Source organism: Oryzias melastigma, linkage group LG14 (assembly GCF_002922805.2).
Source record: "Oryzias melastigma strain HK-1 linkage group LG14, ASM292280v2, whole genome shotgun sequence".
NCBI lineage: Eukaryota > Metazoa > Chordata > Actinopteri > Beloniformes > Adrianichthyidae > Oryzias > Oryzias melastigma.
This window is the reverse complement of record NC_050525.1, coordinates 24776233-24787362: the sequence shown is the minus strand read 5'-3', so window position 1 is coordinate 24787362 and position 11130 is coordinate 24776233. Positions and strand designations below refer to the sequence as shown.

Below are 11130 nucleotides of genomic sequence, written 5' to 3'. Positions count from 1 at the left end.
TGCAGACAGATGTGTTTTTAGTCAGATCATGTGACCGTTTTAATTAAAAATATCTCCAAATTTGTTGTTAAAGACGGAAGTTCTGACTGACTTCACATCAAATTTGACTTTTGATTTATTATTTATGCTCATTTGTCTTGTTTTCTGAGAAAACTTTAAGTTTTTCTATAAGACTTGTGTTTATATGCAGTTCTAAAACAAAACAAGGACAACAAACACACAATAAGACATTTTTTATGCTGCAATACGTCATATTTAAAAATAACAAACGTATAATTTGTACATCTAAAAGTTGTTTTATTAATTGGCAACATTTCCAACTTTATGTAAAAAAAAATGAAATAAATAAAACAGTTTTTAGACCAATAGTGTGACTGACATGATTCAAACGTCTATCTGCTGCTCTGCAAATGTGATGCAGTTGTACACAGTGCCCCCCTGTGGCGGATGTGAAGAACTACAAGCATTGTTGAGTGTTATAAACATAACTGTATTTTAAATATTATTGGTTCAAAATTTAATTTTTTGTTTAAGGAAAGGCATTTGTACTGTACTGTCAAGGTCACAGAGTTTATTTGATTATCTTACTATTTATCATTGTCATGTAACATCAGCTTTTTCAATATTGGACTTTAAGTAATGCTATAGTACTACTAATATAGTACTGTGTTGTCATAAGATTGACTGTGATCTGTGTTAAACTTATTCTAATGAACCAGTTTACTGCAAATGTTTTTTGATAAATAAACCTTATTCAGTAATTAACATTTACAATATTTAATATTGTAATGCAAAACTAGCAAAGTTTAATTTAATTTAATTAATTAATTTCTTAGTTAACTTTAATTTAATTTATTTAATTTAATTGATTAATTACTTTAATTTGATTTAATTTAATTTATTTTGCAGATTTTTAATTTGAAATATAAGTTTGATTTTGACTTTTTTCATAATACGTTTGTTTGCTTACACATAAAAAAGGTAAATCAAAACAAAAGTAAGAAGAAATGAAGAAAGATAGAAATAAAATCCTGATTTCTGTGACAGAAAAACATTTGGGTTTATTCTACATGGCCACACACCGTTGTCGAAAAAAGACAAATGTTTAAAAAAAAATTAAAAAGAAAAAAATCTGAAGCACAAAGCTATAACAAATGTAGCATAATACATGAAATAAAATCTAATTATTCATATGAATTTATGTAAAATTAAGGTAGTTAAAGAATAATATATTAGACCTTGAAATCCAAAATGTTACAATTATTTTAATAAATCTTGTACTAATTTGCTGCCACAATATCAGAAAGAAAATGTAAGTTATTTATTTATGCAAGAAGGTAATTGTTTTTAGAAATAAAATAATTTAGAAAATTATTTGGATATTTGCCTGATTTATCATAACAGAAAAGGTAAGTATCTGATAAAAAAAATGTCATTTATATTAAATAACTAGTTTTTGAAAAATCATGAAACAAACTTTTTATTTTAAAAAATTCCTTTGATGTTTTGGTAAAAATAATTGGAAGATTTGATGAAAAAATTAAATAATAACAGGTAACTTTAACAGTTTGCTACATTTTCCTTTATTGGAAATAACATCATGTCAAATTAACATCAAAAGAAATGTATACAAAGACAAAATGACACAATCAAAATCACTATAATTTGGCCGTTGTGTAGTATTATTATAAATTAAATGTATGTGTACTATGGTATAGATGACAGCTGTACTGTTTGAAAGTGAGGATGGAGACGACAAATTCACATTAAAACCTTTTTTTCTAATGAAAAAAAATCACTTAAACATTGAAAGATTAAGAACAATATTTCCTTCAAAGTAAAACTTCGTATTTTTATTCATTTTCAAGAACAAAATTAGCTTAAAACTCTTAAACTGTGTTCATGTAAAGGTCAGAAATGATCTTTAGCTCCTAATGAGACATAAAGTCCTTCAAAGAACTTTATTTAATCTGTTTCGTAAATGTCTAAATTATGTTTTTCCCCAATCATATCAGGTACATGTAGGTAAGGAATCAATCTAAACTTTATACATTAAAGTTTCATCAATTGAATAGTGAACATTTTCCAAAAGTGCATTAAACTGTAATTTATGCAAGTAGACAAAACTGTTTACACATTAACACTGTTTTGCACAATTTATCATTTCAGAAAAACAGACAAAAATACGCTTTTGCATCACATCACATGTTTACTTCCACAGTTGTGGACATAGAGCATAAAGATAATCTGACTAAAATGTCACAAATTACACAACTTTTAAATTTTTTGTTCCATATTTGGTCTCCAAATATCTGATAACCGAAAGATTGTATCAGTTCAAACTTTAAAATGATGTGTATAAGCTTTACCTGAATTTAATGGTATTATTTGTCTTTAAGAGACACTAAAATCTTTCCGTTAAACTGGTAGAAGCCTCTCCTGGTTCTTCATCAAACCTGCCTGGTGGCAGCAGGCCTCGGCCTGTTAAATTACTTGTGGAGTGCCTCCTTTTTCCCCACTTCTTCGTTGGGTATGGAGCCTCAAACTGGAGCGATCACCGAGTTTGCATTCACATCAGTAAAGTGGCAGCACTCAGGCGACCTGCCAAACCGACCACAAGGTGCCCAGTGTGATGCTGTAGGCCACCATGGCCACCAAGTAGACTCTGAACAGCAGCACGTCCAACACGTAGCCCACTTGGAGCCATTCCTTGGCGATTTCCCGGCACCTGTCCCTCTTCTCCAGGAAGCCGCGTATTGCCGTCACCTCCTGCAGGATGTTGTCCATGACAGGTGGGCTGCTGTCCCTGGACGAGGGGGGACGCAGGCCAAGCATCCCAACGTCTCGCTCCTGCTGGCCGTGCCTTTGGCCCATCTCACAGGTGTGGTGGAGGGTGCACTGGGCTGCAGGACAGACGAGGTTTGGAATGTTTTCACATACCTTCATTCCCCGTGGAAAGGCCAGGAGGATTCTAACAAATGTTCATGTCTTGATCTGGAGCTATTTATAATTTGGAGCATCCCAACATTGAATTAAAGTCCCACTCTGATTATCTTTAGTGTGATTTTTAACACGTTTGTTTAATTATTCACCATTTTTAGCCAAAATCCCCCAAAATTTCTAGGACATACAGTTGTTTCTGCAAAGCAGCAGAAGTTAACTAGAAAAGTGTGAATGTTTTTTGCTGAAAGTAGTCGCTGAAAATTCTGAAGCTCTTCGCTGAAAATGGTGATGCAATTTACTTTAATCGTTTAAAAAAGCAAAAGCTATTAGAAAGATAATACATTTGCAAAAAGACTCGAATTTGCTTACAGAACCATGAAAGAGTCCTGAAGTTAACCTAAATTCCTGAAAAGATTGTAGAAAAAATGCTTAAAAATCCCCAATCTCTATCCAAAAAATATCTAGTGTTTTGTTTGAATATGAGCTAAACTACAAAATAGCCTAAAATTCCTCAGTAAAATAAATGAGTCAAAAAAATTACCTTGTTACTAAAATAGCAGTAAAACTCTAAATTAGCGCAAAAAAACCTCAGTAGATAACAAATTAGGCCAAAAAGCCAACTACTAGCCAATTACTAGCTAAACTCCAAAATAGCCAAAAATTCCTTCTTAAATTAAAGAAGGAAAACGTTAGCATGTTGCTAAAAGAGAAGCTAAACTCTGAATTAGGTTTTAAAAAATCTTAGAAAATGAATTAGCCAAAATGTTAGCATGCTAATATTGAAGCTAAACTCTAAATTAGCCTAAAAAAAACCTCAGTAGATAATAAATTAGCCAAAAAAGCCAACACATTGCTTAATTACTAGCTAAACTCCAAAATAGCCAAAAAATCCTCCTTAAATTAAATAAGGAAAAAACGTTAGCATGTTGCTAAAAGAGAAGCTAAACTCTAAATTAGTTTAAAAAAATAGTAGATAATTAATTAGCCAAAATGTTAGCATGTTGCTAAAATATTAAGTAAACTCTCATTCATTTCCTGTGAGGAATATTTTGCACAATATTCCAAAAACTATAAAGTTTCTGAAAACCAAAAATACAAGCAGTAATGTCCCGAACAAGCTGAATGTTTTGATACCAAGATTGCTGAAACTGTAATTGAAAAAAGTTTTTACGTGCTATAAGCAGCAGGAGAATCACGATAGTGTGAATGCTTACTTTTTATAGAGAATTTATCACTTCCAAGTAAAAAAAAAAAACAAAACAAAAAAAAAAACAAAAAAAAACAATGTATTTGTTGTTTAACTGCACAAAAAGCACCCAGCCGAGTTGTGAATTAAAAATATAAAAGTAAACATTCACTGGATGGCTTCCCCTCCTTACCCGTCCCGTAGTTGTTCTCCTTGTAGTGCTCCAGGTCCGAGGCCTGCGACGACAGTCTGGAGCAGAGGCGGTGCTTCTTGTGGATACAGAACAGGACAGGAGCTCGTTCCAGAACCAGGTACTTCACCCAGTGGGGAACCGGCGGCTGCAGGTCCTGCTTGTGAACCAGGCGCACAATCAGAACCGTTTCTGTCAGGCTGATCACCAGCAGGGCCATGCAGACCACGAAGTACACTCCTGCAGGACAGGGAGTCACTTTGTCTTTTACTATGAAATCACACAATAAAATGTGATGGAAACATTTCTATATGTGCTTCTTAGTTACCTATCAGTGGCGTTCCAATGGCGGTGGCGGGCAGGGTGTCGGACACGATGATGAGGAAGACGGAGTACCCCAGGAGCAGAGTGATCTTAAAGGAAACTCTTTCTCCGCTGTCTGGCGGCAGATAAAACCCAACGACGTCCATCACCATCAAGAAGATGCTGGGCAGGAGCAGATTCACCGTGTAGAACAACGGCCGCCGCCGGATCACCACCTGATAAAGGTATGAGATCAAAAGAAAAAATATGTGCACAAAAAAATCAACGATTACATCACAATCATTGTTGCTTTGCGTCACATCTTTAGAGCAGCAGCTGTTCAGCTCAACACAAATGTGAAATATGCAACCACACTTCGGGGAGCTTTTGTCCATTTTGTATGGGGGTTGACACAGTTCACATAAATGCAAAAGGCACAACACAATGACAAAAGCAGACAACATGATGACAAAAGCAGGCAACACGATGACAAAAGCCACAACAAGAGGACAAAAACCACAACACAATGACAAAAGCCAAAGCATAACAACAAAAGCCACAAAAAGATGACAAAATCCACAATGACAAAAGCCACAACGCAATGAAAAAAGCCACAACACAACGACAAAAGCCAAAGCATAACGACAAAAGCCAAAACACAACGACAAAAGTTGAAGTGTAGCGACAAAAGCCACAACAAGACAACCAAAGCTGAAGCATAACAGCGACAAAAACATGACAACAGCCACAATGACAAAAGCCACAACACGACTAAAACCACTAAACAACGACAAAAGCCACAAATAAACGTCAAAAACCACAACTACAAAAGCCGAAGCGTAACAACAAAAGCCACAACAAGACAACAAAAGCCAAAGCATGATGACAAAAGCAACAACACAACGACAAAAGCCGAAGCACAGCAACAAAAGCTGACGATGTGACGACAAAATACAAAGCACAACAATGAAAGCCACAACGCGACAACAAAAGCTGAAGCATAACAACTAAAGCCACAACAAGATGACAAAAGCCGAAGCACAATGACAAAAGGCCACAGCGCAACGACAAAAGCAGAAGCCCAACAATGAAAGCCACTACACAATGACAAAAGCGAAGCACAATGACAAAAGCCACAAGACGACAAAACCACAGCACAACGGAAATACTTTTCAACGGAAATGAATAACTGACTTTTTTTTACATTTCAAGCTATTGTCAAACTTTAAGCATAAACCTGAGAGGGATAAACAAAAATAAAGTGTTGGGTTGTGACTTTTGTTGTTGTGTTGTGCATTAATGTGAGCTGTGTCGACCATCGTAAATTTGCTCTGCAGCTTCAAAAATTCCCAAACTTACATGGAACTTCATCTCAGCGTAGTAGTCGTCATTGTCCACGCTGAAGATCTTGTACTTGGACAGGATGTGGAGGAGCTCCCACTCCCCTTGGTTCATGAAGACACTCTTGTCGTCCCTCAGCATCTCGGGGCTTCGCATCAGAGTGATGTTTATGTCATCAACTACAAATGGAACGACACATCGGAGTCGGCATGAAACACATCAGCTCTCCCCAAACAACACCGCTGTGTGAGCACAGATCCCAGCGTGACGCCGCAAAGCTGCTGCTCTGCTCTGGACATCTTAGAGCGGGGTGTCGAACTCAATCGCACAAGGGGCCAGAATCCAAAACACACCTCAGGTCACGGGCCGAACAGGATAAACATTTATTGAACACACTAAAACTATTTTTTTTTTTTTTACTTTAACACCATAACCTTTACGATAATTATGAACTAGGTATATAGAATTACCTGCAATAATGCTAGTGTGAATGCTGGAAGATGAATTTCGCTAGTGCTGATAGCTGAAAACGCTGAAGTTGAAAGCTAAAGTCACTGTAGCTAATAGCTGAACACTAATAGCTGAAAAAGACTGAAGTTGATGGCCAGCTAAAATATTAGTTAAATGCAAAAATTTGTCCAAAAAACAACAAAAAAAACGTATGTCAGCTAAAACAGCTAGCATAGTTGAAAAATGGCTAAACTTCAAAATATCCCAAGAAACTGAAAAAAGCCTAAATTAGATAAAACAGCTAGCGTGTAAATATTAGCTTAACTCTAAAACAGCCTAAAACAAACAAAAACAAACAACCCCTGCCCCCCCCTAAAATTTGCCAAAACAGCTAGCATTTAGCCGGAATATTAGCTAACTTCAAAACAGCCTAAAAAGCTAAAAAAAAAAATTAGCCTAAATTAGACAAAACTGCTAACATGAAGCAAAATATTAGCTAGACTCAAAAACACCCTAGAAAACAAAAACAAAAAAATGGCCAAAATAGCTAACATGTGGCTGAAATATTAGCAAAACTCAATAACAACCTAAAAAAACAACTTTAAATTAACCAAAAACAGCTAGCATGTAGCTGAAATATTAGCTAACTTCAGAGCAGCCTAAAATGCAAAAAAAAAAGTTTGAATTAGACAAAATGGCTAACATGAAGCTGAAATATTAGCTAAACTCAAAACAGCCTAAAAAACAAAAACAAAAAATGGCTGAGACAGCTAGCATGTAGCTGAAAATTTGTTAAACTTCAAAATATCCCAAGAAACTGAAAAAAGCCTAAATTAGCAAAACAGCTAGCATGTAAATATTAGCCAGACTCCAAAACAGCCTAAAAAACAAAAAAGGTCCAATTAGCCAAAACAGCTAGCATGTAGCTGAAATATTAGCTAAACTCTAAAATAGCCTAAAAAAAATCTTAGTGAATGCAAAAATAATACAAAAAACTAGAAGAATGCTAATTTTTAAAACTGTAAAACTGTAACTTTTTAACATATTTATGAATAATAAAAAGGCAGGAATATTAATCCAGAATAAATCAATTTAAACCTTAAATAACTTTCAATATTTTACTCTCCATAAAAATATATTCTGTCAAAATTATACATGTTAGAAATGAGCACAAGATAACATCGGGTCATTAATAAAAATAAAATAAAATGATCTGGAGGGCCGGATAGAATTACCCAGAGGGCCGGTGTAAACAGTGCATTTAACTATTATTTTGGGTCATTCATTCAGTCAAAGAGCTCCTTACTGGTATGCAGCCAGCTCTGGAAGGTGAGGCTGCATTTCTGGACATCAAAGGGGAAGTTGTAGATGTTGAGCGTGCAGGCTGTGACCACTTGGATGGGTTTGTAGTTTCGCACCAGCCCCTCGTGTGTGACATAGACGTACGGGATGTCTGGAGATTTCCCCACGTCCACGCTGGAGATAACAGACACGAGTGACAGCAGTGATGCTGGTAGGACCAAGTAAAAAGCGAGTGCGAGAACGACTCTTACAACTCGTTGATGAGGATGTCGGGGACCCACACATTCGCTGTGGGGAGAGAAACTTGCTTGACTTCATCGAAATCTTCTGGATTCCACACCAGGAATTCATCCGTCCACGACTGCAATAATTAGATTAGAAAAATGGATAATGTGAAAAACAGGTAATTGAATAATTTTTTAATTATTTAGATACATAAAATTACAAATTGCTCATATTTCTTACTTGTCGGTACCACACATATGTTGTCAAAACTTGGTTCTTCTCATCCTTTGGAGTAAGAAGAAATCATTGTGACTGAACGACACATTTTCTGATTTGATACAATATATAAGGCTGCTGGTGGCTCTGGTTATTGAATAAATATTAAGTCTGTTTTTTTCTACTTTGCAATTTTCTCTTATAATTTATCTTTAACAGGTTTTTTTGTGGCAATACTTGATTTTATCTTTTTAGTGCAACCCCAGCTTCTTTTGTTCCATATGTTTTTCATTATATCACATAATCATTTCACAACTAACCTGAAACTGTTAAAGAAGAGATGTAAAATTTGTCATTGTTTTACTTCAAAATGTATTTTATGTAACAATAATCCAACACGTAGAGACAAAATAAAAATGATAAATGACTATATGCAAAGTTCAAAAAGAGCTTTGGAAGTCATCAGTCCAAACTTAAATGTATGCAAACAGTATTTTTACAGAAACAAACACCAATCTAATTCCAAAATGCAGATTACATTACAAATGTAAAAACTCACCACATTCAGAATGGAGTAAACCATGAGGTCGATGGCCACTATGGTGGACGTCCTCCAGTCCTTCACTGGCCTCACGCCTTTCTTATATCCTGAACTCAGAAACTCCGACAGACGCACTAAAGTAGCGTTGGCAAACCTTCCGCTGCTGCCGCCGCCGGCCAGCTTTTTGGCTGAAAACAAACAGAACATAACGTTAAATGTTGTTTATATGTGCACGAGAGTGGATTAGCAGAATTTGTCTTGTGATGTCTTACCCTTTTTAGGACAAAATGTGACCTTGAAAAGATCTACTAACAGTCATTTTTAGATATATTGCTCTGATGATTGGAAATAATGCCTTAAAATAAGTACATATTCCTCATAAAGAGTTTTATTTCTTTAAATCAGATGTGTTCAGCTCCAAAAATTTAGTATTTTGAAAGGTAAAACAGTCCAACTATCCTTATTTATAAACCACGATCATCTTAAAGATTAGAGTTACACATTTTAGAATGAGCTTGTATTTTAAAAAAATAAATGCATATTTACTTACAGATACAAGTCAAACTATCTTTTCCCAAAATCGAGCAAGTCTGTCACTTGAAATAAGTCCACTCACAATTCGCAAAAAAATAAAAATTCTGCTTTAAAACATTATGTAAAGAAAAAATTGAAATTTAGACTAAAATAAGATGTTTTTGAGATCAAATGACAATGATATACAAGATTTATTATTACCTCTTTCTGAAAAGTTACTGAGAACGTCATTTTGACTTCTATCATGTATTATAAGATTCAAACTAGAGAGACAAAAATAAAAATGTTGTATTTGTGGTGACTGGAGCCTATCCTCGTTCAATGTTTGTAGCCCAGAATAAAATTCTAATAAAAATCATCCTCATTTTGATGACAATTTTCAGAAATTTTACTAAGAATTAAGGAAGTTTTGACTTCTGGCGTGTACTAATAACATTATATCAAAATAAAAACGAGACAAAATAATTTGCTGACATTTTTTTTTCTGTTTTTGCAGTGACTGGAGCCTATCCTCACTGAAAGTTTGTAGCTCAGAATAAAATGATAACACAAATTGTCCACATTTTGGTGACAATTTTCTGAAAAGTTCATATGTTTCATTCGCGCCTTAATAAAATGTGATATTTTAAATTTAACTAGAATTAAGTTGACTCACAATTTACAAGAAAAAAAACTTCTGCTTTAAAAATATTACGCGAAGTAAAAACTGAAATTTAGCTTAAAATAAGATGTTTTTGAGAACAAATGATGAATAAATTCAAGATTTATTATTATGTCTTATTGAAAAGTTACTGAGAATGTAATTTTGACTTCTATTGTGTATTAATAACAAAATATCAAGCTAAAAACCAGACAGAATGACTTAGTGAAATCTTTCAGTTTTTGCGGTGACTGGAGCCTATCCTCATTCAAAGCTTGTAGCTCAGAATAAAATTGTGATATAAATCGTCCACATTTTGGTTACAATTTTCTGAAAAATCCATATGTTTCATTAGAGTCTTAACATAATCAAATGTATTTGTTGCTAGTTGCACATTTTTTCTTATTTTATTTTATTGCATCAGGCATTGAAACTATTTTAAATTGACCCTCGATTTTGGAACAGATCTATTGAAAGCATTTCTATGTTTATCTGATGAAGTTTGCTGTTATGATTTAATGACATCAGTAATTTAATGACATTTTAATTAAAAGTGAAGAAGATTTGATATCTAGAATAGGCTTAAAGGTTCACAGAGTGATTACTAATGGAAGAATCCGAAGTGGCTGTACCTGTAGATGCTCTGAATCCCCCATGAATCAGAATGAAAAGAAGCGCCGCCCAGGCGGATGAGGCTCTCATGGTTCTGGTCCAGCTCTGTCTCTGTTCAAAGTCGCTCTGATGAAAGGCCGCGGGATGCTTGATCCTCCTGCACACCCGCCGACTCTATGCATGGCTTCCTCCTCATCCATGATGAGATCTTGTTAGTGTCAGCGGGTCACGAGGGAGCATCAATCTGCTCTGAGGCCACTCCCCCTCGCTTGGAGGCTGACTGTGATAAGTGGAGCGGAAAGACCACAGACGCTCACGCAGGGCGGCTTAGAGTGGATCGTGTTGCACGTCTGAGAAATGATTTAATTAAGTAATGCAACAACAGTAGAACTGCTTGACAGTGATAGTCAATTAAAAAGCTATTAGTCAGGATGAGATCTCACCTGCAGACGGAAAACTCGGACTAAATGTAGACAGACATTGAAGATACCCATCCCTAGATATAAACTAAATAAGATGTTCATATAAAACAGTGAATTATCTGGTTTGCAAATGTCCCAGAATGCACCACTCAGACTCTCCTACACAAGAGAATCTGTTAAAATTTGTTAAAGACGTGACATATAATTGTGACACTCCTGTGAATC

The 11130-nt window shown here is 35.1% G+C and overlaps 1 protein-coding gene across 1 annotated transcript; it reads right to left on the bottom strand.

Annotated features, from left to right (window-relative positions):
• Positions 1–1559: 1559 nt before the first annotated feature.
• On the bottom strand, positions 1560–10852 carry htr3a (5-hydroxytryptamine (serotonin) receptor 3A). Its single transcript, XM_024266203.2, has 9 exons — positions 10504–10852; positions 8716–8885; positions 8181–8225; positions 7967–8076; positions 7720–7889; positions 5982–6142; positions 4648–4858; positions 4323–4559; positions 1560–2903 (listed from the first exon to the last, which is right to left on the bottom strand). The coding sequence occupies exons 1-9, from the start codon at positions 10571–10573 to the stop codon at positions 2593–2595; spliced, it is 1485 nt and encodes a 494-aa protein (XP_024121971.1). The 5' UTR covers positions 10574–10852; the 3' UTR covers positions 1560–2592.
• Between the last annotated feature and the right edge of the window lie 278 nt (positions 10853–11130).

Excerpts from the sequence above, each read along its gene's own strand:
- htr3a (XM_024266203.2), bottom strand. The coding sequence starts at position 10,573 with ATGAGAGCCTCATCCGCCTGGGCGGCGCTTCTTTTCATTCTGATTCAT. Across the intron at positions 6,143-7,719 it reads CCAGAGCTGGCTGCATACCA|TTGATGACATAAACATCACT; the intron begins GTAAGGAGCTCT and ends TTCCATTTGTAG. Across the intron at positions 4,560-4,647 it reads CATTGGAACGCCACTGATAG|GAGTGTACTTCGTGGTCTGC; the intron begins GTAACTAAGAAG and ends CCTGTCCTGCAG.